The 27,510-nt window shown below is 39.1% G+C and overlaps 1 protein-coding gene across 1 annotated transcript; it reads left to right on the top strand.

The window, feature by feature from the left end:
• The first annotated feature begins 618 nt into the window (after positions 1-618).
• LOC114317471 (alkaline/neutral invertase E, chloroplastic) lies at positions 619-26,366 on the top strand. Its single transcript, XM_082915973.1, has 9 exons — positions 619-749; positions 5,227-5,374; positions 5,615-5,993; positions 10,152-10,363; positions 15,107-15,272; positions 15,381-15,592; positions 16,074-16,567; positions 16,674-16,722; positions 26,040-26,366. Exons 1-9 carry the CDS (start codon positions 619-621, stop codon positions 26,364-26,366), a joined length of 2,118 nt encoding a protein of 705 aa, XP_082772099.1.
• The last annotated feature ends 1,144 nt before the right edge of the window (positions 26,367-27,510 follow it).

Genomic DNA, 27,510 nt, shown 5'->3' with positions numbered 1-27,510 from the left:
TACATAAATGTCCCCCCCCCCCAAAAAAAAAATAGAACAAATAATTATTTGAGTTAATTACATTTTTCACTCTGGCAGACTTAAAGTGTAGGGATCAAATTGTTCAACTTGAAAATATAAAAACTGAAATGAAATTTAGGTCAAACTATTGAGGGTGTGTACTATAACATTACCCCTTTTTGACTTTATTGTTTTCTTGTTAAATAGAACAAATAATTATTTGAGTTAATTATCCTTTTCAGTCCTGTAGACTTACTCCATGTTTGTTTGGGTGGACATGAGCTTGGGATTGGACTAATAGTCCAATAAAATTATTAATCCGATGTTTGGTTAAACAATTGAAGTATGGACTAATTATTTTAAACTTGACTATTAGTTAAGATAGGATACATAATCCAACGGATTCGTAGTCCTAGGACTATTAGTCATGAGAATGCTAATCCAGTCCACCCAAACAAACATAGCCTTAAAGTATATGAATCAAATTATTTAGATTTAAACTACAAAAAACTAAAATAAAATTTAGATCAAACTATTGAGGGTATCTACCATAACATTACCCGTTTTTAACTTTATTATTTTCTTGTTATTGTCTCTACACATCACATGTTAGACGAAATGCTGAAATTGTGGAATGCTCAAGGTGATTCACCAGGTTCTGTGGATCATTTCCTGTTATGGTGGGCAGGGGGGAGTATGAAGAAGATGGAGAGAAAGATATGGAGTGCTATCCCATTGGTTGTGTTGTGGTCAGTTTGGAAACATAGAAATGAGTGTGTTTTCAGAGCATCTAATCCAAACCAAACTGAGTTGTGTGACTTGATTAAGATTATGATAGCTTTGTGGTTGAAACCACTCTTTAAGGATTTTCATTTACAGTCGATGACTTCATTCTCAACTTGAGGCAGATCAGGATGTGTTCGGGAGGAGTTGTGATGCAATGAGTTGGGGGTGATTTGCTAATGGGGGTGGCCCAGGGATTAGGCTAGTTTATTAGCTCTGCTGTTTGTTTTTTGTTTTGTTTTTCTTGGCTGTAGTGTTGGTTAGTCACCAACTTTGGGGTTGTGCTAGCATAGAATCGGGGTAGGCTTCACAGCGTCAACTTAGTTGGAATGACGTAAGTCTATTGTAATGCTCTTTGCATTCCTCCACTTTGTTGACGTAATTCAAATGGTTGTACATTTATTCATTAATAAAGATCCTTTTTGACCGATAAAAAAAAAAAAAACATTTTAGACGAAAGCAAAGTGGTTTTTGAATTAAGGATTTGAGACGATTTGTTGAGGAAAATAAAAATTCTATTTTATTTACTTTTTATTTTTATTTTTTCCCTATAAATCTCAAATCTTAAATCCAAACACAATTTGAAAAGAAAAAAGAAAAATGTGAGTGAAATGTAAATGAAAAATAGTTACATTTCACTTATATTCTTTTCTTTTCTTTTCTAAATCCTTATTCAAATCTAGGGCAGGACAAACATCCATTCAACCCGCTAAAACCGAATGACCCGAACCAATCCGCTACAGAATGTACGATTTCAATGGTTTGAGCGGATGAATGTGGATGCATTTTCCCAATCCGCCTAAGTTTGAACGGGTCGCAAACCACCCGATTTGCCAACACTCCTAAGAAAATGATGTTATAGCCACCCGACCCAACCCAATCCAAACACAACCAATAGACATCACATGACAAATATGCTAATGGCATCTAATAAAACCTTAACAATTCAATTGGGTACATATACATTTTTTGCCACAGAAATGTTATCTACTGAGTCCAAAATGTTTTGAAGTAGTTAGGATTTGGGTGGATTTGGCTGTAGGAGGTTTATCAACATTGATCACTGCTAAAAAGACGTTGCATTGCATGTGAAGGACGGTTCACATGCTCTTTTCTTATTAATTACCAGGTCTCATATTTTTTTTTAAATTTCATTCATATGTAACTATGAGATGTTTGTTGTTTTAGAAACAACCCAAAACTACTTGTTTTAAACGTTTATTTTTGGATTAATTACACTAAGACCCTTTAATTATTAAAAATTATTATTTTATCTTCTTTATCGATGAACTCATTGACTCCTCTATTGTGCCTAGGACTCAAGGACTCAGAAAGAAACACCAAACACACACAGAAAATAGACACACAAAGATTTACGTGGTTCGATAAATCACCTACGTCCATGGGCAACGAAACTCTCAGTAATTGAACAAAGAGATACAAGTTCTTCTCTATACTCAACCTCACCTTACTCACTGATCTCACTCTGTTTTTAGCTCATATTTGCTCATCTCTCACCCTCTTTATTAATGGAGGCCATTTTTTCCTCTTCCTTACGGTACTCCTTTTGACAAACTTGCACATGGCAAGTCTTCAACCAGTTCAGACTTTGAGCATCCTTCTTTCGGTGCCTACACCCTGACTTGGAGTATCCGAGCCAACTACCCCAACATCCTCAACTATGAAAATCATATAAACACACCCTTTTGGGAGGTGGCTTAGAGAGGATTTACAGGGGTGAAAGTAATACATTTTTACAGTTGAGTGGGTCAAAATATATATGGTTTATATATGAGAAAAGTAAAGTAATATTAGTTAATAGTTGAGGAGTCTTAGTGTAAATAATATTTTTTGAAAAAAATAATTTATTGTTTATGTTCATAAAAATTATGGATAAAAACTTGTCTGATATTTATTTTTGTTTTTATAAAACTCTAAATCTCAACGTGTTTTACAATTAAAGAAAGAATAATTTAAATATTAGGGACCAAATTAAAACACTTATCTTCTCTATGCTTGTCTTGCCCGGTACACCTGCGACTTTGTTCGTGTTCCTGCGATTTCCTCTCCTTGTAGACGTGTTCAAATCCACCTACTGTACCATTTTTGTTAAGCAAGATGTTGATATGCTCCACTAGGTCACTTCAAAACAAGTTCAGAGACTCCATATATATATATATATATATAATCTTCAGCTCAGCAACTGTTTATATATTCAGTGGTTCCTACTCTCATTTCTTCTCTAGAATTCTCTCGATAAGAACTTGTAATATTATTTGTGTTATTAATAATAATAAAAGAAATAAGCTAATATCATTATAGAATTATTTAGAACTTTTTATAAAATAATGTAACAATGGATATATAGTACTGTAATTTTAATTCAGAAACAAAAAAAGAATCCAATTTTTTGGATGGATAGTTCACAATCAAATGTAGCATTATTTTGGGTGTTGGGAAGAGCTAAATATGTAAGAAATTATTAAAGGTGACAAGCTCATCTTAATTGTAAAAGTAAATATGTAAATAAATAAATAAAATTAAATAATTAAATAATAAATTTGACAATTTAAAAATTAATAAATATGATAAATTACTCAGATATATAAAGGAGCTTTATTTGAAATTTCTCCCAAGTCTCTAATCATGTATGTTTGGATTCAGAATTAGATGAGATATTTGGGAAGAGAAGAAAATGTAAAGGGAAGGGAAATCAAGAACTGGCATGTATTAATTTGATTCACAAAATTTCAAAATTGTGTCAATTTTAATTTTTAATTTTTATATATTATCAATTAGCATATTACCCGTGTTATATACGGAATAAAATAATATATTATTTAATAAAAATATGATAATTATATTTAATTTTTTTATATTTTGTAAAATAAAAGTTAAATGAAAGCTAGTCAATCGGGGATGTTCTTAATTGTTTAAAATTAAGAAAATTAAAAAATTAGTATGAGGTATTGATCATAAGGTTTCTCACTAAAAATCTTCTTTTGTTCATATAAAAGCGAGCATAAGATTCACTTTATGTAAGTGAAATAATTCATTTTTTCTTTCTGTTCTCGATGTGGGATTATAAAATAAAAGTTAAATGGAAGCTAGTCAATGGGGATTTTCTTAAGTGTTTAAAAGTTAACAATTGTTTGGGTGGAAAATTTATTTCAAAACAAGCAATTTTAGCCGTTCAATTTTAATTAGGTCAATCTTTAATTTATTTCGAATAAAACAAATTTAACCAATATATTTTGATAAAACGGCTAAAATCGCAATTAAACTAGCGAATCAGTCAAACCGAAAATAGTTCACCCTATCGGCTAGGTCAAAGAACCAACCAACTTTTACAAAAATTAATTAATTAAAAAAAATTATATTTTATTTTAATTTTAAAATAAAAACTGTCTTGAACTGAAACATACATAACACTACAATATTAAATGGGAGCATAAGGTTTATATAGTGAAATAACTCATTTTTTCATCCCTTTCCTGATGTATGATTGTAAAATAAAAGTTAACAATTGTTTGGACAAGAAATTCATTTCTAATCAAGCAATCTCAATCGTTCAGTTTTTAATAAGCTCAATCTTAGCTTATTTCAAATCTAACAAATTTAAGGAATATATTTTGATAAAATAGCTAAAACCGTGGTTAAACTAGTGAATCAGTCAAATCGAAAATGATCCAGCTTAATCGATTAGGTCAAAAGACTAACCAATTTACAACAAAATTAATTAATTAAAACTTTTAAATTTTATTTTAAATTTAAGGGTCCTGCTTAAGTGTGCAACCCCCTTAAGGTTGCACACCATATGCAACCCAATTGTTAGCCGTTAGATTACAATAATTGATCAAGACCATTGAATTATTTAATCGTGAAAAAGTTGAAACCGGGGCAACCGGTTAATGCTTGTATTTGCATGATTGCATCCCACTCACTCTCTGTATTTCGTCTCTATCTCTCTCTGTTCTCCTCTCTGTGTAAGGTTGAGTCAGTGTAACTGTTGATTTCCATTAACAGGGAGAAGCCCCTGTTGGGTTCGTTCCATTGACGAAGCTCTGTAGGGAACAGTATAACGGGCAATTTCCAACAACAACGTAACTACAAGGCTGTGTTGGTTCCATTGCTGAAGTGAAGCCCTTCTCTCGAACTAGATATGAGGTATGGAGCTGTCTCCCTCTCTCTGTCTCCCTCTCTGTCTCTCTGGCCCGTTCACTTCAGCTATTTTCCCTCAACTAAACCCCCATCCTAACTTCAACCGCTCTATGCTTCGCTCCAACGGAAACCCCTCCATTGGCAGCTAACCATTCTCTTTCTCTTTCTCAAGCGAGTGTTTGTGTTTGCACAAACAGCTAAACCGTGTGAAAATGTTATGTTTGTGTTTGTGTTAACATTTTTCGGTCATCAAGTAATTGTTTGTAGTAATGTGATGTGCAGTATGGCCCTAACGGAAGTTAAAAGGGAAGGTGATGATTATGACATTCCAAATGAAGCAGATGACATTCGTTTGATGAATGAAAGTCGGGCAGAACCTGATCATGGTTGCGAAGCTGGTCCAAGCAATGAAGAAGCAACCAACATGAACGTTGAAGATGGCGGAGTCGATGTGAAAAAAGAAATGGTTGACGATGCTCATCGCAATGACATGGTTGGTGATGTTGAACGTGCTATTCTGGAACAGAAATTTGATTCGGTCGAAGATGGAGAAGATTTCTACAATGCGTATGCTAAAGCTAAGGGATTTAGTATACGAAAATCCAGATTTAACACAAATAAAGAGGGAAAGGTCGTTAGTAGGCTGTGGTTGTGTTCAAGGGAAGGTCAGAGATTACCAAAATACTTGGACCGTGTTGCTGAGAAGAGTAGAGCTCCCAAGGCACTAACAAGAGTAGGTTGCAAAGCCCAATTTCGCATACGGTACGATGCGGATGCTGGTGAAGGGGGAAAGTATGTTGTGACTCACTTCGTCGCAGACCACAACCATGAATTGGCGGAACAACACTGTGTGATGTATCTGAGGTCACATCGCAGTTTAAACAGCGCTGACAACGCTCAAGCAATGGCTATGCGCAATGTCGGTGTGAAGACTAGCCAAATCATGGACTATATGGTAAATCAGTCTGGGTCTTATGAGAATGTTGGTTTCATCCGTACGGATCTGCACAACCACATTCAAGCCGAACGTAGAGCAGAAGTTGAGGATGGTGATGCGCAGGGTGCGTTGGTTTACCTATGCGCAAAACTTGATGTTGATGCACGTTTTTTTTACAAGTATGATGTGTATAACGATAACAAGTTACAAAATCTGTTCTGGGCAGATTCGAAATCGCGGGCCGACTACGCAAAGTTTGGTGATGTGTTGATATTTGACTCAACTTACAGAACCAATGCATACAAGAAACCTTCTGTCATGTTGGCTGGTGTGACTAGCCACTTTAGGACCACGATATTTGCATGTGTTTTGCTAGCTAATGAGACAATTGAGACATACACATGGGTTTTGGAAACATTTATGGAGGCGATGGGCAATAAAGCACCTGTGTCCGTACTGACAGATGGGGATAAGGCGATGCGAGAGGCAATCAGAAGAGTATTTCCAGACGCAAGACATTGATTATGTAATTGGCATCTTGGGAAAAATGCTGTTTCAAATGTTCACATAAGTGGCTTTGCACATGTCACACCCCAAATCCGGGCATGACCGGCCGTGGCCCATAGGGACTTAGCCCAAGGCACACGTAAGCCTAACACGAATCCAATCACATTGAACAACTAAACAATAGTCCAATAATAAATAACCAAAACTCAATCAAGACATGTCACAATTATAAACGGCAAAATCAACCGTAATAAAAAACCATCCAAACTTATGGGATATAAACAACCCACATATCAAAAATAATCCTAAATAAACTTCGATAAGAATAAATATAAATACGCACAAACTTGACATAACACTCTAAACTAAAGGAATGCCCTAGAGGTCCATGCAATTAAGTCCCCGTTACGCCATGAGTCCACTCTAAGTCCTTCTAACACCTGGAAATGGTAAACAACTAAGTCAGCTGATAGCTCAGTGAGTAGCAACATGGATAGTAAATACAGTTTTGAAAACAGGATTCAATTCCAAAATAAGATATATATCACAGAAACTAGATTGGCATACAGTTTGGCAAATACAATCTGTTTCAAAAAAAAGGTTCCACAGTTCAACACTTAAAATACTCATGTCTCGCAAGAACATGATAAACGACATTTTCCACTTAAAACAGATTATAACATGAACACCAATAATTTTCTGGGTACCAAGAAAAACAAATAATCTGCCACACAGTTCTCAAGGCTATAAGCCCCGTTGGATCCAATACCGAATTAAGAGTCATCCTCAGGGTGGCACCTAGGCCTTTTCTCAAAGACGATCCGATCGAAGGTCACCTAGTTGTTTTTAAAGGTCTTTTCCTTACAATCGTTGAGCACTAGAGTCATCACGGCTCAACCCGGATCTGTTCCCTAGTGGCCAGAGTCACCACACACAGTGGAATAATTTCCCTGGACTAAATACACACATGGTCCCAATAATCAATACACATCAGTTTTCGCAAAACATGGTGGTTCATCATTATAAACATGAGACCAAAACAAATAGTTTACAGTATGCCAAGTTCACACATGTTTCAGAAATAATTTGATTCAATTGATAATATAATAATTTATCAAAACAGTTTAGTCTTGAAACAACAATTTAATTTTCCAACAGTTCAGGGTAGGGGAACATTTATAAAAATACGTAGCATGAAACTACTCACCTGAAAAATGAAATAATATAATCCTCGTATAGAGTGTAAAAGTCCAACTAGTGCCCTGAACCAAGTATAAAAACTACACGTCACAACTAATTTAAAAATACTAAAAAAAAAAAAGGAACTAAGTAACCTCAAACTAAAGCGCACTAACACGGCTCAACCCAACTCAACGTTACTCTTAAATATTACCTAAGTTCATGTTCTTCAAGGTTTAAAATCACCCAAGACATGAGTTCCGGTTGAAACTTAATTAAATGTGACTTTGAGATAAAACAGAGTTTTAAACAAATTTTCCCAATCTAGTCGCCAACTTTGAAAATTACAAAACCCACTCCACGCTATTCGAAAAATTCCAAAAACCTCCAGATATCAACTAATATATCCTAAGTTTCAAACCCAATTGGTTTCACTTGATTTTCTTATCAAAATAATTATCTACAATTTATTATATCCAAACAGGTTGTTTTCTGCAGCACTTTAAAGAAATTGACGGTTCTCTTAATATACACGAGCAATCAATGCAAGGCCAAAAACGTACGAAACTAGACTCGTAACCGGTTCTAATGACACTAATTTGATAATTTTTGGATTTATACCCAAAGAGAACAACACTCCCGAATTTACTGTTTCGGACTGGTTTTCTGGACAGATTTGGATACCTCAATTTATATGAATTTTGACTCCCAAAAATTATGAAAAAAATTCAGATATGCAATTCAATATGTAATTGATCTACTGTAAAAATTTCAGATTAAAATTCATCCGTTTGATATGGTTTCTTGATTTTTAAAGTTTGCGATTATGTGCAGAATTTTTGGACTAAGATTCACACCGATTGTTTATACATGAATTTAACTCCTTAGATTTCTTAACAGTATACATATATACAAAATACATAAATCTACAACCTCTCCATCAATGAACTAAATAATAATAGAGTAAGGATAAAGAACAAAAACAAAGAAAAGAAGAAAGATGAAGACCTACCACACCCAAAAATTACTCCTTGTTTGCAATCCCTTTTTTTTTTCTTTTTCTTCTTTTCTCTCAACTTCTTTCTCCCCGCGGCTGCTGTGGCTGCTGCTATAGAATGTATTAGGAACCTAGGGTTTTTTCTTTTCTTTTCTTTGTTATACATAACATAAATGACTCTAGACAAAAATGTCCTTTGTTTTATTTTATTTTATTTTGTCTCTCCATTAATTTAAATAAAATACAACTACTATTAGATCAAAATATGCTTACTAATTTGACACTTAATTTTATTTTATTTATTTATTAAAATAATAAATCTTGCCTTTAAATTGAAGACTTTCACCATAAATTTATTTTAGGTTTTAAAATTAATTAAAAGACCCTCCAAATATTTAATTTGCACTTTAAGATTCACCATCAAAATATTTGAGATTGTAATATTATTATTGTTATTATTTAATTATTTACTTAATTTTTATATTTGGGTTCTCACAGCACATGCTTTCAAGCAGTGCATGGACATGGAAACGGACGAGACAAAGTTTGAGCATGGCTGGACGACAATGGTCGAAAAATTTGGACTTCAAACCAACAGTTGGGTGTTGGAGACATATGAGAAGCGTCATATGTGGGCTGAGGCATATATGTGTGGACATTTCTTTGTTGGGATGAAGAGCACTCAGCGCTCGGAGTGTATGAATGCTTATTTCAATCCCTTCCTCCAACACAAATTGAAGCTATATGAATTTGTTAGGCACTATGATCGGGCTCTTGCAAGGATAAGGTATAACGAGGCTGGAGATGATGCTGAAACAAATAACACTTTTTCGGTATTGATTACTCCATTGCGAGATATAGAGAGACATGGAGCTGAGCTATTCACCCGAAATATATTTAGAATGTTCCGTGATGAAATCTTAGAAGAGGGGAAGTTGAATGTCAAGGACGTGTTCCCTTTGCCGGATGATCAGAAATGCTACTATATTCATAAGTACAAAGTGAAGGACAGATCATGGATAGTAACACACAGTCCAGTGGATGCTGCAATGAGATGTTCTTGCATGAAGTTCGAGTCGTTGGGGCAACCTTGCTGCCACATGATATGTGTTATGAAAGCTGAAAATTTAACGCAAATTCCCCCAACTTGTGTGCTGCATAGATGGACAAGGGCTGCAAGCAAGGATGGCCAGCAATGGCCTCAACCCTCAATTGATAGCACTACAACACAGACGGCCCGGTATGGGATATTGAGTTCTTCCTACAACGAAATGTGTTTCTATGCCTCGCAATCAACGGAAGGTTTCAAAGAGGCTAGGGATGCATGTCTTCCGATGACGAGCCGGATGAAGGAGTTATATGAGAGGAATTTGAACGGTGGGAATGGAGACAAAGGGAAACATTCATTCCGTCGACAATTTGGAGTAGAAGATCCTGATGTTGTGAAGACAAAAGGGAACCCAGGATGGGCCTCGTCCAACTGTCGAAGACCAAGAAAATGTGGGAATTGCAAATGCATTGGGCACACAAAGCGAACGTGTCCTAAGGTTCGGTTTAGCCGAACAGTGGGTACTAACTCAGATGCAGATACACCCCACATAACTGACCGTGAGTACAATGCGGAGTCATTGCCCGTTCGCTGCAAAACTGGGTTGGTGGATCCAAGTACACCGCACATTAAGCAACGACGACTATTTTTCGATGTTTCTCCTGATTCCAAGCAGCCTATGGGCCAATACGGTAGTGTTGAAGCAGCAGTGTGGAAAAATGATTCGAACACAATTGATGAGGTGAATCAGGTAATTGTATAATTTGTATGATTTATATAGCGATCCCGGGTTTACCCTTGTTTCACAGTGATCCGGATATATGTCCGTGGATGTTGGTAGTTGATCATTATCTTGTTTACATCCCTTCTTACTTTGTATTTGAGTTGTAGGATGTGTTGGGCAGGTTTGTTATAGGTTGGTTAAGTTTAGAAACCAAAACTAGTTGCCCAGATTTTGACCTGTCCGCTCGAGCGGGGAGTTTGACGCTCGAGCGGGGATTTCACCCATCAAGTTTTTCCTGTGCAGTGTTGGACGCTCGAGCGGGATTGTGTGAGTGCCGCTCGAGCGACGATTCGAGCGCTCGAGCGGGAGAACTGTCTGCATAAGTTCTGGGAGTGTGTATCCGGCGTTCGAGCTGGGGAGTGGCCGCTCGAGCGGGAGTCTGTGAGTGACGCTCGAGCGGGGGTTTGGCCGCTCGAGCGGGGAGACTTTTATATAAATCCGAGATCCGACTTTTGGATCACTTTTTCAAGACCTTTTCTCTCTCTTACTTTTCCAAAAAGCCATTTTCAGAGCTTCTCACTCTAAAACCGGCCCTTCTCTCTTAGATTTGATCTAGTAAGAGTTAATTGCTCATCTTTGGCCTTTACAAAAAGGTTGTTGATCGTCGAGGGCTACTTCTTAATCTGAAAATTTCAGAATTTGGAGCATTTTGGTTTTGGTCTTCATCTCCATTGGAGCTCCGAATTTGAGATAGGGATATCCTACTCCTCTCTATGGATTTTGTCTTTAAATTTTAGTATTTTGAGATGTTGGGGTTGGTTTGGTAATTTTGTGAAAGTTTGGGGCTTTTGTGTAATTTTACAAAAGTTGGGGTTTTATTCGTAATAAACCTAGATGCATGTTTGGTATAGAGAAATGGAATAAATGTTGAATCATTGATGAAAATGGGACCTTCAGGGTTGTAATGTTAATTATGGAAAATGCCCTAATTACATTGATTGATTAATTTGTATAATTAATTGTTGGGAATGAGAAATTGAGTTGAGAATGTGGAAATTGGAAAAGGGAAGGGGTTAAAGGGTGTAGTTGAATTATTTATCACTCACATAATTGAAGTGTTGATTAAATATCTATTGTTGCATTTACTTTCTGTATAGAAATAACTGCTTGGGCTATCGGTGGAGGATAGTCGTGATTGTTGTAGACAATGCATGATGATTAGGCAAACGGAAACTAATCACTAGAATGAGTCATTGAGTATGATGATGGAAAGAACACGTTAAATTTATGTGTTGTGTGATGATGTGTATAATTATTGTTTTTATGCATTGTGTTGTGTTGGAGGAGATAGGGGATGTACTCCGCGGTTTAGGGGAAGATAGGGGATGGACCTCTAAACCGGATGTGTTGGGAGGAGATAGGGGATGGACTCCGTAGATAGAGCTCATATGCTTATCTAGTGATGTATTGACAGAGCTCATATGCTTGTCATTGGAAGTGTGATAGTGCTCATATGCATATCTGTGGAAGTGATGATATAGCTTGTATGCTTATCTGTTGTTGTGTGATATAGCTAGTATGCTTATCTATTATGAAATGGGAAGTGTTTGATATGAGTTACTGTCTCATATGAGTTGTTTGGCCAGGTTCTGAGCCATGGTTGTAAATTGAGAATCGAAAAGAATTGAAAATGAATTGTAATATGGACTTGCATGTCATGAAACTGTAAAGTGTGATAAGCGAAAGTATCTGTGTTGGCCATCTATCAACTGCTAATCTTTTAGTCATTGTTCATATTTGGTTTAGTATGTTTCTACTGGGCTGTGGCTCACCCTATATGGGAATATCATTTTCAGGTACAGGTAGCATGCCACCTCCAAGGACGTAGCTTGGGAGGCTAGAGGCGGACACACTTTTGTTGTCTTATTTTTGATGTATTACATGTAAACTCAAGCCAAGGGCTTAATGTGTAAACGAGCTAGTACTCTTTTGTTGTAACCAAGTGTTAACTTGGAAAGCTGTAAGCCCGTAGGGCATTTGCTTTTGTTGTTAACATGTAATACCTTTGTAAGGAACTACTTCCATGAATAGAAGAATGTCAATCTTTATTACCATTGCATGTCTTTATTGATGGGTTTTATATCATTATTTTGAGGACGTTACAACTTGGTATCAGAGCGTACCGGGTTCGAATACTTTGGGTACGTGGGAAGTGACTAGTATCACAATGGGTTTGTCTCGCTTGATAGAGACTTAGATGTAGTGTCATATGCTATGTGCTTAATTGATAACATGCTTATGTGACTATGTGGGTATGGGATTTAGTTTCTAGGATGTTGATTGGACCTTTGGGTTTCTGGGAGTCTTGTTGGAAACACTTGATCAATGCTGTTTCTAACCGGAACTCTAGTAACGCCTCGGGACTATCATTATCCGGAAATGAAATTCGTAAGTGCTTATGTGTTTATGTGCTTACGTGGAGTGAATTACTGTTGTCCATGTACTAAGACGTGAGTGTTTAGTTTTGGCACATTTGTGAATGTGCTGACGTTCTGTACCACCTTTATTAGGATGTTAGGACGAGAAAGAGGTGCTAGGCGCGGTAGACCTGCGAGGCAGGAGGTACCTGTACCGGATGACGTTCCGGCAGTACAGGAGGGAGTTGGTCAGGCCAATGTAGCCGAGCCAGCGGGTCAGCAGGCTATGGGCGCCTTGGCCCGAGAGATAGCGGAAGCTTTGGGTATTCTCAGAGCTGAGAATCAGGCAGCTGAGGTAGGGCCTTCCTTCTTGAAAAGGGAGTTCTTCCGGTCAAATCCGGATGAGTTTGTTGGGGATCCAAAAGAGCCACTGAAGGCTGACGAGTGGTTGGAACAGATGAGTAAGACGTTCGAGATGCTTGGCATCGAGGACGGAGCATTGAAAGTGACCTTGGCATCCTTCCAGCTGAAGGGAGATGCGGGTCAATGGTGGAAGTACGAGAAGGCTCGTGTTGGTGGTACATGGGAGGCGTTTGTGAATGCTTTCCAGGAGAGGTTCTTGTCTGCAGTGGCTAGGGAGAAGCTGAGGGATCAGTTTAGCCGGCTTAATCAGCAGGGCATGTCTGTGGCGGAGTTTGAGGCCACTTTCACTAGTTTGTCCAGGTTTGCACCAGAGTTGGTGGCGTCCGAAGAACGCCGTTGTTATGAGTTTGAGCGGAAGTTGAGGCGGGGCCTCAAGCTGAGGGTTGGTGGGTCTTACATCCGAGAGTATAGACACTTAGTAGACGCTGCAGCTCATATGGAGCTCATGATGCAGGAGGAGGATGAGGGGCAGAGAGGCTCCAAGAGGAGCCAAGATGGCCAGGGCGATGGCAGGAGGCAGAGGGGTTCTAACCCTCCGCAGTTGCAGGGTGGTGTTGCTAGATCGACCTTTCCAGTGCCGAGTGCAGGCTCCGGGAGAGGTAGTCAGGGGGACTTTGCTTGTTACAAGTGTGGCCAGCTGGGTCACAAAGCTTCGGTTTGCCCGCAGAAGGGAGGGGGTCAGCGAGCTGCTTCTTCTTCAGCTAGACCTCAGGGCCAGAGTCAGGGCAGGGGCCAGTCCTTATCTTGTTATCAGTGTGGTCAGCCTGGGCACCTGAAGAGGTATTGCCCGCAGTTGGGTGCCGCATCGGGAGCGTCTAGTTCTAGGTAGACGCAGGGATTTCAGCCAGCTCAGTCTGTGCAGGCCTCGAGGGCCAATCCGGGAGCTTCGTCATCCCAGTCTGTGCACAGTCTTTTGCTCCTAGAGGTGAGCAGGTGGATCAGGGGCCTACAGGGCGCGTGTATGCTGTTACCGCGCAGGATTTAGTATCGGCTCCATCAGTAGTGAGAGGTACTTTTCTGTTTTGCAACTCGGTTGCTAGTGTGTTGATAGACACGGGTGCATCTCATTCTTTTGTATGTGCTGCATTTGCATCTGTTTTGGAATTGGAGTTAGCATAGTTAGCATCTCCTATTTGTGTAGTGTCACCTCTTGGGGGTGAACTGATCTTGAAACAAGGTGTTAGCGGTTGTGATATAGAGGTCGCCGACCATAGACTTCCTTTTCCGTTTGTTGTCATGCCCATGAAGGGCTTTGATGTTATTTTGGGAACTAATTCTAGTATAAGAAAGTTTGAACACGATAAACAATGCATTTTCATAATATTATTTCATTATTGATGACATGTTAAAAGAAAATCACTCTTGCATTTCTTAAAAAAGGGCAACAATTCTAATGAAACTTGGGCCAAAAAAAGAAAAGAAAAGAAAAAGAAAACTAGTACGATAACAAAAACCCCTCGCCAATTGGAACTATGAGACTTGTACAAGTCTGCATCTAGTGTACTTTGTTTTAGGGTATGCAGCACACCATGTTCTTGTACTTACCAAAGAAGAAAAGAAGGGCATACTGTGTTCTGCTACTTATTAACTAGAAAAAGTGGCATACCTCATCCCTGCTCACTAAAGCAATATGCTTTCCATGTAACATAGTTACACGCTCCTTGCATGCATTTGTATGTAAGATGGATAGTTGAATAATAGAACAATGGTGCTTATGCCATTCTGGATTTCATGTCATATGGAAACTGAGTACTGAACTAGTCGCAAATACACTGCATATATGTAATCCTTAGTTGTGTATTTGGTCCACAGGTGTTTACTTGTAATGCATACAACTGACATAGTTAATTATGTGATTAGAATTGATCATTTTAGTGTATAATTGTGCATGACTTGTGTATGCATGACTTGTGTAGTCCTTATTTTGTAGAGCTGGGAGAAAACTATGGACTGTCATAGTCCTGGTCAAGGATTGATGCCTGCTAGTTTCAAGGTGCGCACAGTTCCCCTGGATGGTGATGACTCAGCAGCAGAGGAGGTATTGGATCCTGATTTCGGAGAGGCAGCAATTGGTCGTGTTGCACCTGTTGATTCTGGTAAATAAACATATTATTTCAAAAAGCCTATTAAGCAAAATATACATATCCTGGTATTAGAATTTTATGCATTTTTTTTTTCTGTTCATTTTATGATATTAATTCCAGGATTGTGGTGGATTATACTGTTGCGTGCATATGGAAAATGCTCCGGAGATCTCTCAGTTCAGGAGAGAATTGATGTCCAAACTGGAATTAAAATGATTCTGAGGCTATGTCTTGCTGATGGTTTTGATATGTTCCCAACTTTATTAGTGACAGATGGTTCTTGTATGATAGATCGCTGCATGGGGATTCATGGTCACCCTCTGGAAATTCAGGTTAGTAAATTGTTCATATTATTGTTATTTGGATGTGTTTTCAGTTTCTTTTTAAGAAGAAAGTTTCTTGGGCTATGGCCATTGTGTGTGCCTATGAAAGACATATTGCCAATCCTAATGTTAGAAATGATTGTCCTAGAGAGGTGGTTATTTTTAGTTGTGGTTGACTATGCTGAAGGTTGATGATTTTAGAGAAGATACAGTGGCGGTCAGATGATTCTCTAGTTAACATTTGAATCTGATAAAAAATTTAAATCTAAAATTTGATACAAATCTTGACATCTATGTGGTACTGATTGTTCTTTAGATATCACTAGCAAAATGTTGTTGATATTTATTTATTTATTTGTTGAAATGTTTCTCTTATATGTTGGATATATGTAAACTGTACCAGGGTAGATTTTCTTTATTTTTATCATCTTTATGCTTGGTAAGATAAAACAGTATTATTTTGGTAGGGTGTTTCATGTTGTTGTTGCAGGCACTATTTTATTCAGCATTACTTTGTGCACGTGAAATGCTTGCTCCGGAGGATGGATCAGCTGACCTAATCCGAGCAGTGAACAATCGTCTTGTGGCATTATCGTTCCATATCAGAGAGTATTATTGGATTGATATGAGAAAACTCAATGAGATTTACCGCTACAAGACAGAAGAGTACTCATATGATGCTGTGAACAAGTTCAATATCTACCCAGATCAGATTTCTCCTTGGCTTGTGGAATGGATGCCTAATAAAGGAGGTTATTTAATTGGAAACTTACAACCCGCTCACATGGATTTCCGTTTCTTTTCTCTTGGAAACTTGTGGTCTGTGGTGAGTAGTCTTGCGACAGCAGATCAGTCACACGCAATATTGGATCTCATTGAAGCCAAATGGGCAGATTTGGTAGCAGACATGCCATTCAAGATATGTTATCCTGCTCTTGAAGGTCAGGAGTGGCCGATTATTACAGGCAGTGATCCAAAGAACACGTAATATTTCTACCTTGAAGAAGTGATAGTTCTTCATCCTTGAACTAAGGCTTAAAAAATAAATAAATAAATTGTATCTCACCATCCTTTGTGGTTTTTGGTGCAGTCCTTGGTCCTACCATAATGCAGGTGCCTGGCCTACTTTACTCTGGCAGGTAGTCAGTTGCCTTTGATTTTTGGTTGTGGTGCTAAATGCTCATGTTTTACTGCTTTAAGTTTCTTGATTCAATTGATGCTTAACAGAAACCATGGTGGGTTGAGTTTTTTTTTTTTTTAGATAGGATGGTGGGTTGAGTTGAGGGGCCTATTACTGTGTTATATCGACTCCACTTCATTTCTAATTTTCTGTGGGATTATAATTTGCTTCTCTCTGGATTCATTCCTAATTCCAACTACAGCTGGATTATAAAAACTGATCAGCTGGTAGAGTGGGCTTTCTTTGTGAGTTATTTGTCACGTTTTACAGAGTATCTGAAATGAGTCTGTACTGCTTCTGCATAGCATCTTTAAGATGCTAGTGATGTTAGTATTAACTCTTTTAATGCAGTTTTCACTTGTTTGAAACCTAGCACCCCACCGAGTGTTCCAAATAATAATAATAATAATAATAATAAATAACCTGAGCTCCACCCCACCCAGCAATCCGGTTGGTGCATTTCTGTAACTGTCCCACTAATTTTTTTTTTTTTTTTTTTTTTTTTTTTTTGATCGGCAAAGAAAAAGTTCCATTAAAACATGAAATTTAAAAGGTACAAGAAAAAAAACGTATTGAGAGAGATTCGAAGAGTAAAAATTCACTCTCCTACTACTACTGCTCACGTCTTTACAACCGACCCCTTAACCTCACAAAATATATTTTAAAATACAAATAAAACAACAAAACAAACCCAAAAAAACTACAACTCAAACTCTTGAGCCCCACACCTACCACTGAAACACAAAGAACACCCACACCTGCCGAAGACCACCTAAAGCACTGACACCTAAAACACTGAGCCCCACGCCTACTGCTGCCGAGAACCATCCATGACTGCAAACCCTGCTGGTTACTCCTCCTTGGCTCAACAAAATCCTAGCTCTCGTCTTCAACCTCCGCCGGAAACTGCTACTGGTGCCTCCTGTACAGCTGCTGCGGCCTCCTTAGGTTCTTCTTCAGCAGCCACTGGCTCTGCCTCTGGAAATGGAGCTGCTGGTGCCTCCTCTACTGCCGCTGGTGTTGGAGTTGCTCTGCCTCTGGAAATGGAGCTGCTTCAGCAGCCACGCTATTACTCTGAAAACCCAAATTACCAACTTAAACTTCTGCCACGGTTTACTCACCCAAACAACTCCCTCAGTTGATCCTCACCAACAAACGCTGAGCAGTCCCCTCTAAGAAGACCCGGCGCCATTCACCTCTTAACCGAACAAAAGCACCAACCACCAAAGATTTGAACGGAAATCACCCCTCAAACTCCCACTCGCACGGAGCGCTCGAATGAAGAACCTAAACAACTATGAAACCTTCACCCCTCAAACTCCCGCTCGCAGTGGAAGTGCCCGAATGAAGTTCCTGAACCAACCCACCCATGATCAACGCAGCCACCCTAAACCGAAATCCATGGCCAAAACTGAACACCATGGCCGAAGCAAAGATAGATCTAAAACCTCCCAAGGAAAACACAGCTAAAGACCCAAAAGAAAACCTGAGAGAACAGACACCCTAAACAAAAACGAAAGGACAAAACAGCATCCTAATCAAATCTAGAGATTAGATCTGTAAAAGGAGAAAACCGAAAAACAAAAGGGGGCTCAAGATTAATAGGAGAAAAAGCAACAACACAAGAGGAAAAGCTAGGCCAGCCAACCGCCATGGCCAAAGGCGGCGGCCGGCTGGCCAGCGGTGAGGCCCTGAGGTGGAGGTTTTTTTAGAGAGAGAAAATTTTCAAAGAGAAGAAGAAGAAGTTGTCCCACTAATTTGATGAAGCATCACATAGCATGGAAATAAGTCTTTTATTATGTTTAATTTTTATTTTTTGTAGGACTTGTATTATCACTAAGTCTCTGCATGTCCATGCTTGCACATGACTATTTCATTGTATGTGCGAAGTTTGCACTTGTTATTGATTATTAAGATTTGAGCAATGCTAGGTATCATGAAAAAACTTTCATGAAAATGATCATGAAAGATTTATGACCCTTGGATTACACTTAAAATAAAACACCACACACTAACCAAGGTAATCCAAGAGCCATAAATTTTTCATGATCAATTTCATGAAAATTTTTTCATGATCCGTATCTTTTCTCTTAAGATTTTGATGCACTGCCGTCAAATGCTGTAGGAAACATTTTATTTTGCCTATTTTTGTGGTTTCCAAGTGCTTAACTTCAATGGAAGACCTACTCTTTTAATGTAACACAGAAAATGTTTTGTTATTTTTTAGTACTTCAATTTTTTATTCCTTATTTTTTATCATGCATCTTTGAAGAAACACCTGACAATGCTAAATTTACTATCTATTAGGGCCATTTTAGAGTTTGAGAAGGAACTATGTTTTATAAATTTAGATCACATCCTCACAACCCTTAATATAATCCTTGTCACATCCTCACAGCCCTCACATCCTCACAATCTGAGGTCTCTGTTGCTTTAAGATACATCTGAACCCTCAACATATACTCTCTATTAGTCAGAACATGAGTTTGTACTTTAGGATATTTGCTTTTTTCCTTTGTAATGATGTTTAATTAGCACTATACACTAATGAGTTTGTACTTTAGGATGACCAGCTGGGTATACACTATTTTCATATATGTGGATCTGCATCATTGTTCCACGCACATATTCTGGGTATCATTCTAGTAGTAGTTTAGTGTTGACACTGCTTTATCATTTTGATTTTTTTTGATCAGCGAAGAAAAGGATCTTTATTGATGAAAACCGAGAAAGGGAATACATCAATAAGGGAGAAGGGGAGGGGGAAGGGGTAGGGGAAAGCTGGTGAGTTGGTGAGTAACCAACCACAATCACCAAACCCAACCCACAAAACAACCAAAATCAGAACAGACCAAAGCCAACAGAAAAGAAATACAACCGGCCAATGAAGCTAACCATCTTTCCCTCTGCTGGAGCATCCAGCAGCAGACCACACACAGTGGTTGTTTAGCATCAGCAAAGCAAACATACCCCACAGTAACAAGATTCAGACCATCAGTGAGGCAGGAAAGTCAGCATGAGGGCTCCAGAATGAGGGCGCAAAATGAGGGCAAGTGCACTGCTGCCCAGACCAGAACCACGCAGGCCTCTGCACTGCCGTGACAGACCCGAAGCTGGTACCTACCACTCTGCAATCAAACTGCATACATGCCAATCTGCTCCAAGTCCATCTGCTAGCATTCTGCATCATAACATAAGCTTCACGTACAGGAGCTTCACTGGAACCAGAGAGATAGCTGCAGACCAGACTTCTAGAAGCAAATCTGCTACTTCCCACACTGCTACCACTCTGCATAATGACAGACCAAGCACAGCCTACGAGATGCAACCTCTCACCTGCTTCAAATTTGCGACAATATCATGCACATTGTAATTCACCCCTTTAACATATGACTTGATCCATAATGCAATTCTTACTTTCAGTAGCTCTACTACCTGTGCAAAATCTGCACTACCATTGTTAAATAAGCATTCATTCCTAAGTTTCCATAAGGACCAAAGCATGGCCAAAGGGACCACCTTCCAAATGTTGAACTCCTTCTTCCTGAATTTCATACCAGACCACCAGTCAAGCAAAATAGCCACAGATCCTGGCGTTGCCCACTGCACTTCCCACCAGTTTACCAACGCAGACCATAACTTCCATACCAATGGGCATAACAGCAATACATGATTTATGGTTTCTACCTCTGCTTTGCAAAATACACAAAGTGGGCTGACATTGGCAGGTATAGCTCCAATCCTTTGCATGAATTCTGCTGTTTTAAGTCTCCCTTTCCAAGCTAGCCAGGTGAAGAACTGAGCCTTGGGGGGGGCTGCATTTTTCCACAGGAACTTTGTAATGGGAACTGTGGGTCCATTAGCTAATTCCAACCTTTTCCACATTGATGCCACAGAGAATACTCCAGAATTACTTGCTCTCCACAAACAGTGATCCTCAGTTATAGGATTTAGATTAGGTACCTCTGCTAGTAATACATTTAGCCTATGAACTTCCTCCTCCTCCCAAGCTAAAAGTGATCTTCTAAATGCCAACTTCCAATCACTGCCCGGCCCTTTCCGGTGGTAAAAAAATTGCAAGGAACCTTCCTTCTCCACTGATAGGCTAAATAGTCTAGGAAATTCACTCCTAAGACTCATATCATTGAACCATCTATCCGTCCAAAAATGGATTCTTTCCCCATTTCCCACAATAATCCTAAAGTTTTGTGAGAAAAACTCTGCCGCTACACTATTTGCGGAAATTACTGATACAATGTCCTTCCACACTGTAGATACCATTGCAGTTGACACTGTTTCTGGTTTCCACCTGCCCCCATTCCCCCCATATCTGCTACATACCACCATTTTCCATAGTGACTGTTGTTGATGACCATACCTCCACCACCATTTTACCATTAGACAGATATTAACATCACTGAGACTTCTCACACCCAGCCCCCCTTGGTCTTTACTTTTACACACCTCTTTCCATTGGACTAAGTGAATTTTCCTTTGAACTTCCGAACCACCCCACAAGAAGTTTGATTGAATCCTATCAATTGTTTTAGCAACACCAATAGGCAATTTGAAAATAGATAGAAAATACACTGGAAGATTTGACAATCCAGACTTAATTAGGGTCAATCTACCGGCAAAAGACAAGAATCTCCTCTTCCAAGATGCTAATTTCTTTTTAAACTTCTCCACCACTGGTTTCCAAGTACTTTTTTTTCTTGGGTTGGCCCCTAAGGGTAAGCCAAGATATGAGAAAGGTAGACTCTGGCTGAGGCAATTCAGGTTGTTAGCAAACTCCTTAACTAACTCCTCTCCCACTCCAATTCCGCAAACAATACTTTTATGAAAATTAATCTTGAGGCCTGACATGACTTCAAAACACCTCAAAATTCTTTTAAGCACCCTGATTTCATCCCAATTGGCTTCACAAAATATAATAGTGTCATCTGCAAATTGTAAATGAGAAATTATGAAGTCTTGATGGCCAACTGAAGCTCCTCTGATCATCCCCTGTTCTTTGGCTCTCTCTAACAGAATATTTAGACCTTCTGCAACCATAGTAAAAAGGAAAGGCGATAGTGGATCTCCTTGCCTTAAGCCCCTCTGAGGAGAGAACTCTGCTGTGGGTGACCCGTTTACAAGCACTGAGGTCCTTGACGTAGAAATACACGACCTAATCCAACCCACCCATTTAACTCCAAACCCAAAATTTTCCATCATTGACAACAAAAACTCCCAGTTAACTGAATCATAGGCCTTCTCAAAGTCCAATTTAAGAATGATTCCTTTTTTCTTGGTCTTTCTCCACCAATCCACCACTTCATTAGCTATTAAGACCCCATCAAGGATGCATCTACCCGAAAGAAAGGCTGTTTGAACCTCTCCTATGAGTTTTGGGAGCACTTGTCTTATTCTTCTAGACAACACTTTAGCCAACACTTTATAGATCGAGCTAACCAAACTTATAGGCCTGAAATCACTCAAGTCTAGTGGGTTCTTCTTTTTAGGAATCAAGGTAATGAAAGAGCTGTTTACCCCTTTAGCCAACTTCCCATTACGATGAAACTCTTGGAACAACTGCATGAACTCGCCTTTCATTATAGACCAGCACTTTTGAATGCAATGCAGGTTGAAGCCATCAGGACCAGGCGCTTTATTCCCATCACAATCTTGAATGGCTGCCCAGATTTCTGCTTCACTAAAATTAGCCTCTAGCACTTCCTTTGAATCAACATCAGTAATGGCCAAAAAGGACCCTGCCAACTTAGGCCTACTCTCCCAGCTTTCAGCAAAGACCCTTGTAAAATAATTCTCCACTACTTGCTTCACTATGCTTGGGTCTTCCACCGCAACACCATTTACCTGAACGGAATCCAATAAATTTTTTCGCTGCCTGTTGCTTGCCATCAAGTGAAATAGTCTAGTATTTTTATCCCCATTTTGTGCCCATGACATTCTAGATTTTTGTAGCCACATCCTCTCCTTGCTTCTACTTAGCTGCCAAACTTGACTTCTGATCTCACGTCTTCTATTCACCTCTGGTTCCAACAAGGATCTAGATTCCGCCTTCAAGTCCCACTCATGAAGTTCATCTTCAGCTTGTTTAAGTAGATCATCAATATTACCAAAGACCTCCATATTCCACCTACGCAGATACGCTCTCAGTCTTTTGAGCTTAATCATGATTCTGAAACTAGCCCATCCCTGAATCTGTACCTCCTCCCAGACCTTCTCCACTTCCTTCTTAAACTGAGGATGTGATGTCCAAGCATTAATAAACCGAAAAGGTTTTGGCCCCCAATCCCTTCCATCCTCCATTAGCAAAACTGGACAGTGATCTGAAATGACTCTAGGCAATCCCCATTGTTTAAATTTGTACCTCGCCAACCAATCAGGATCAAGCAAAAACCTATCAATCCTACTCCACCTCTCCCCATCCAATGCATTACACCATGTGAATAGTCTACCATGCATATTCAGATCAATTAATTCCAAGCTCTCTATAAAGTTGTTAAAATCTTTCATACCCCTTTCCCTTCTTGAGCAACCTTTCCTCTCACTCATAACTCTAATCTCATTAAAATCTCCACCCAGACACCAGGGGTTAGGATAAGAGAGTTTAAGCTTTACAAGACTCTCCCATAGTTTCCTCCTCTTCAATGCATCAGTCGGGGCATAAATATTGCAAATAACACAATGAAATGATTGAGATAAGATACCTGATAGAAGAATGAAGTTCCTGGTACTGCAGCAATCTACCAATTGAAAAATTTGGGTGTTCCAAATGCAAAGGAGGCCACCTGCACTTCCTTCTGAACCCACCTCCATAAAACCCATATCATCCACGGGCCATAAGGATTTGACAAAATTACCATCAATAGTTTCTCTCTTAGTCTCCTGCAACAACAAAACATCTACTAATTTTGCTCTCACCAAAGCCTTTATTCTACTCCTTTTTTCCGGTTTTCTAAGCCCCCTAACATTCCAAGACATGATCTTCATTAAACAATCTACAACACAGCCTCTATTCTCCTTCATATTTTCGGCAGCTTAATCTGCCTTTACTCTTCCTTCAGCTCTTTCCATATCTTTCTCCTCCAGCTCCATTATTTTAGTCACCACTTCCTCTTCCTTCCCGTCACAGTTGAGCCCTAATGCCTTCCCTACCTCAATCGTAGCTTGGGCCTCCTTGATTATCTTTCTTCTCCTTTGGGAACTGCTGTTTTGTGACGCTTGTAGAGACATAGCAGCTGCTGCCGCTCGAAGGATCACACCACCTCTGAGACAGTTGTTGAATAGGATCCCTTTCTGTTTTGGTAGACCACCGTGCTTCACTCTTTCTTTCCCCTTTTCACTGCCTTTCCTCTTCAGGTCAGACTTCTTTCTTAATCTAGCCTGAGCTTGCTGATATGGGCCCCCCTTCTCGTGATTAACTTGCTGAACTACAGCTTCCTCTACCGCCAGAAACTGTGATTGGGCTATGCAATCACTTAGATTAGAATTAGCTTCCCATCTTGGCCCATTAATTATGGGCTGAACTTGGGCTCCATGTAGCACCACCTCTAGATTTATGTTGGGCCTGCCGCACTCCAACCCAGATGCACTACACATAAAACCTTTGTTGCCTTCCAGATTTTCCACCCGTTGCTTTATCCCATTCTCCACAGCCCTTGAGCAGACCGCCTGCACCATCCTTTCTTTCCCTAGAGCACGCTCAGTTAGTTTGTCAGCTACTCCAGACATGCAATGATGGCCTCCATCCTCCACTACTAAAGTTCTGTCGGCTGTGTGTGTTCCATTGTGTGACATGTCATCAGTTTGTGCCACATCATCATCATCATTTTCCTCCTCTGCAACTGAACCGACTTCACCTTCATCCCCACCTTTAACACCTTTAACACCATTAACAGCTACCTCTGCATGAACATGATCAACTTGACGGCTGCTTTTGGACAAGTGTTCACTCTCATTGTGCATATTGGATTCCAATACTTCATTTTTGTGGCAGCTATAGCCACCATTGCATTGACAGAAACTGACTAATGGCTCTTCGAACACTCGCACTTGATAATCCCTCAAACTTCCTACTAGTGTAATTACCGTATTAATGGGCTCCATCCTTTTTGTAAGAATCCTGACTTTACCGAACATAAAGTGATGGCCTCCTACTGTATCTGCATCATACTGGACCACTTCTCCCCATACCTTGCCAATGGCTTCAAAAGTTTTGATACTCCAGAGATTGAGAGGAACTCCCACACAAGTGATCCAGAGATATCTGTCACATTCCAAGAACTTCCTTTCTTCCCATTCAAATACTTCATCACTCCAGTCATGAATCCACTCCTCCATCTTTGCTCTTTCTTCCTTCATCTGTTGGTTGGAACTGAATGATAAAATTGCAACCCTTCCTCCTACTTGTCTAACTACTACTTCCTTACCAGTCCTCTTATAGATCTCCTTTTGAAAATCATGAAAGGAGAAAAATGGTTTAAGCTTGACGAGAACACTATCGTATAACCACCCATTCCCAGCCTCCACAGCTCGAATTGAGATGTTTTGCTTTCCATATTCTCCACCATTTTTACCTCCAGTTTGAACTACTTCTGCGTAGGACTTGCCTTTGATTCCCATGATAGGTTGGATGGGGATCCCCTGCTTGTTCTGCGCCATGCCGCCCTGTTTAGCATTTGTTAACCTCTGTCTCCTTTGATTGTACTTGCTGTACTCAGCCAACTTTACTCTCAAGGCCTTGTTATGACACCATAATCCATCAGCTTTGCTTACTGCCACCTCTGCGGCCACCGTGCAATCGTACCTAACAAATCCAAATCTTGAGCTTGTAGTTTTCCTCCTTTTAAGTGGTATGAATACATCCTTCACCACTCCAAACTTGCTGAACAAATTAAATAAGTCTGAAGGGGTCATAGCCTCTGGTACTTCATCCACGAAAAGAGAGACCAAATCATTCATCCTTGATCGACCAGTTTGCAGACCCATCCTCCGTTTTTTAAGAACCGGCTTCCACCCTCCATCATTCATCTTTAGAACCCCCAATGTTGCAGAACGTGAAGAACAGACGATTTGAGCTTACTTGATATCTCCTAGGATAAGTAATCTTTGTTTTTCATAACATCGCTTTATCATTTTGATGATAACAGAAATTATGGTTAAATGGAGTTATGCTTGTCTAATTTGATTTTTTTAACATAGTACATAGTAGTTCCTTTGTAAAAATTAGAAATAGTATGTTGTAATAATTTAACTGGTCTTTTGCAGCTCACTGTTGCATGCATTAAGATGAATAGACCAGAAATTGCTGCAAAAGCAGTAGAGGTTGCAGAGAAGCGCATATCCAGAGACAAGTGGCCTGAATATTACGACACCAAAAGAGCAAGGTTCATTGGGAAACAATCGCGGTTGTTCCAGACCTGGTCAATTGCAGGATATCTTGTTGCCAAACAACTCCTTGCTGACCCTAGTGCAGCCAAGATTCTGATTACTGAAGAAGATTCTGAGCTTGTCAATGCCTTCTCTTGCATGGTCAGTGCCAACCCACGAACAAAACGTGGTCCAAAGAGGCCAAATCAAACCTATATAGTGTGAGCAGATTTTGTGAGTCTGCCACAAAATTATTTGGCAAAAGTCAATTGATTGTAAAGATGGGATTTATAATATACACCTGGGCGAAGGTTTTGGACTGTCTTCCATTGGTCATTGTTTCTTGGCTATTAATTGTAATATAATTTTCATTTTCATTTTTATTTTATTTTTTTTCTCTTTCTTTGGATGGGTAAGCTCCTATTCAATAGCCTATCCATGTATTATTATTATGTTCTCCTGTTTTGCACTGCAAATATCACATTATACGGATTATGAAACTATTTCTTGTTTAAAGCTTCTATGGCAGACATATCACTGTAATGGATAATTGAACCTATTTCTTCTGTTTGGCGGACTCTACAAAATAAATGGTTTAGATTATCAAGATGATTTGAATGAGACCGACAATCCTGAAAAATCTTGAAAAACTCCCTAGATATTAATTTGCAATTATGATTTAATTTTAAACAATAAATAATAATCATAATCAAACAATCAATAACAAATCGGCACAATGATTTAACGCGAAAAAAATTATAATTGGACTTCTCCAATTGTGATAAAAAAATCGCGGGTCAAAGTCACAAGATAATCCACTGAGCATCTCCAACCCACTAGGCATATCATGCTTGTTAGTCAAAATGCCTAGTATAACTTATTTTTTTCAACTCCAATGCACTAGGCATACGATTAGGCATTTTAGCTCAACTCACATTCACTAGCTACATGTAGCTAGCCTTCAAGACTAGGCAAAATATATTTAATCATTAGGATCATTTCCCTCCATCTTTGTTGCTGATGTGGCATTTTATAAAATTAATAGTATTTAGATGAATAGCTAAAATAAAGAGCATGGTTGGAGTAGAAATATGAAATAGTTGATAGGCAAAATAAAATATATACTTTATAGTAATATTTAGATAGGTAAAATGCCTATTAAGACAAAAATTACACACGAGAACCCTTAATTACTTAGAGAATTTACGCCCGAATTGAACGAAATGCATCTACCAACACCGTTTTCATTTTGGAATTGCTTTGCCTAACGTTGAATTCACAATACCAATGTCGAATCCACAAAGATGAGCCATTCCAGAATTTACCAAAGTTTCAGGGCCAAGTTCCTCGGAATCCACCGATGAACACC

This window comes from Camellia sinensis, chromosome 1 (genome assembly GCF_055761805.1).
Source record: "Camellia sinensis isolate YWXY chromosome 1, ASM5576180v1, whole genome shotgun sequence".
In the NCBI taxonomy this organism is placed as follows: Eukaryota; Viridiplantae; Streptophyta; class Magnoliopsida; order Ericales; family Theaceae; genus Camellia; species Camellia sinensis.
This window is presented reverse-complemented; position numbering and strand designations above follow the sequence as displayed.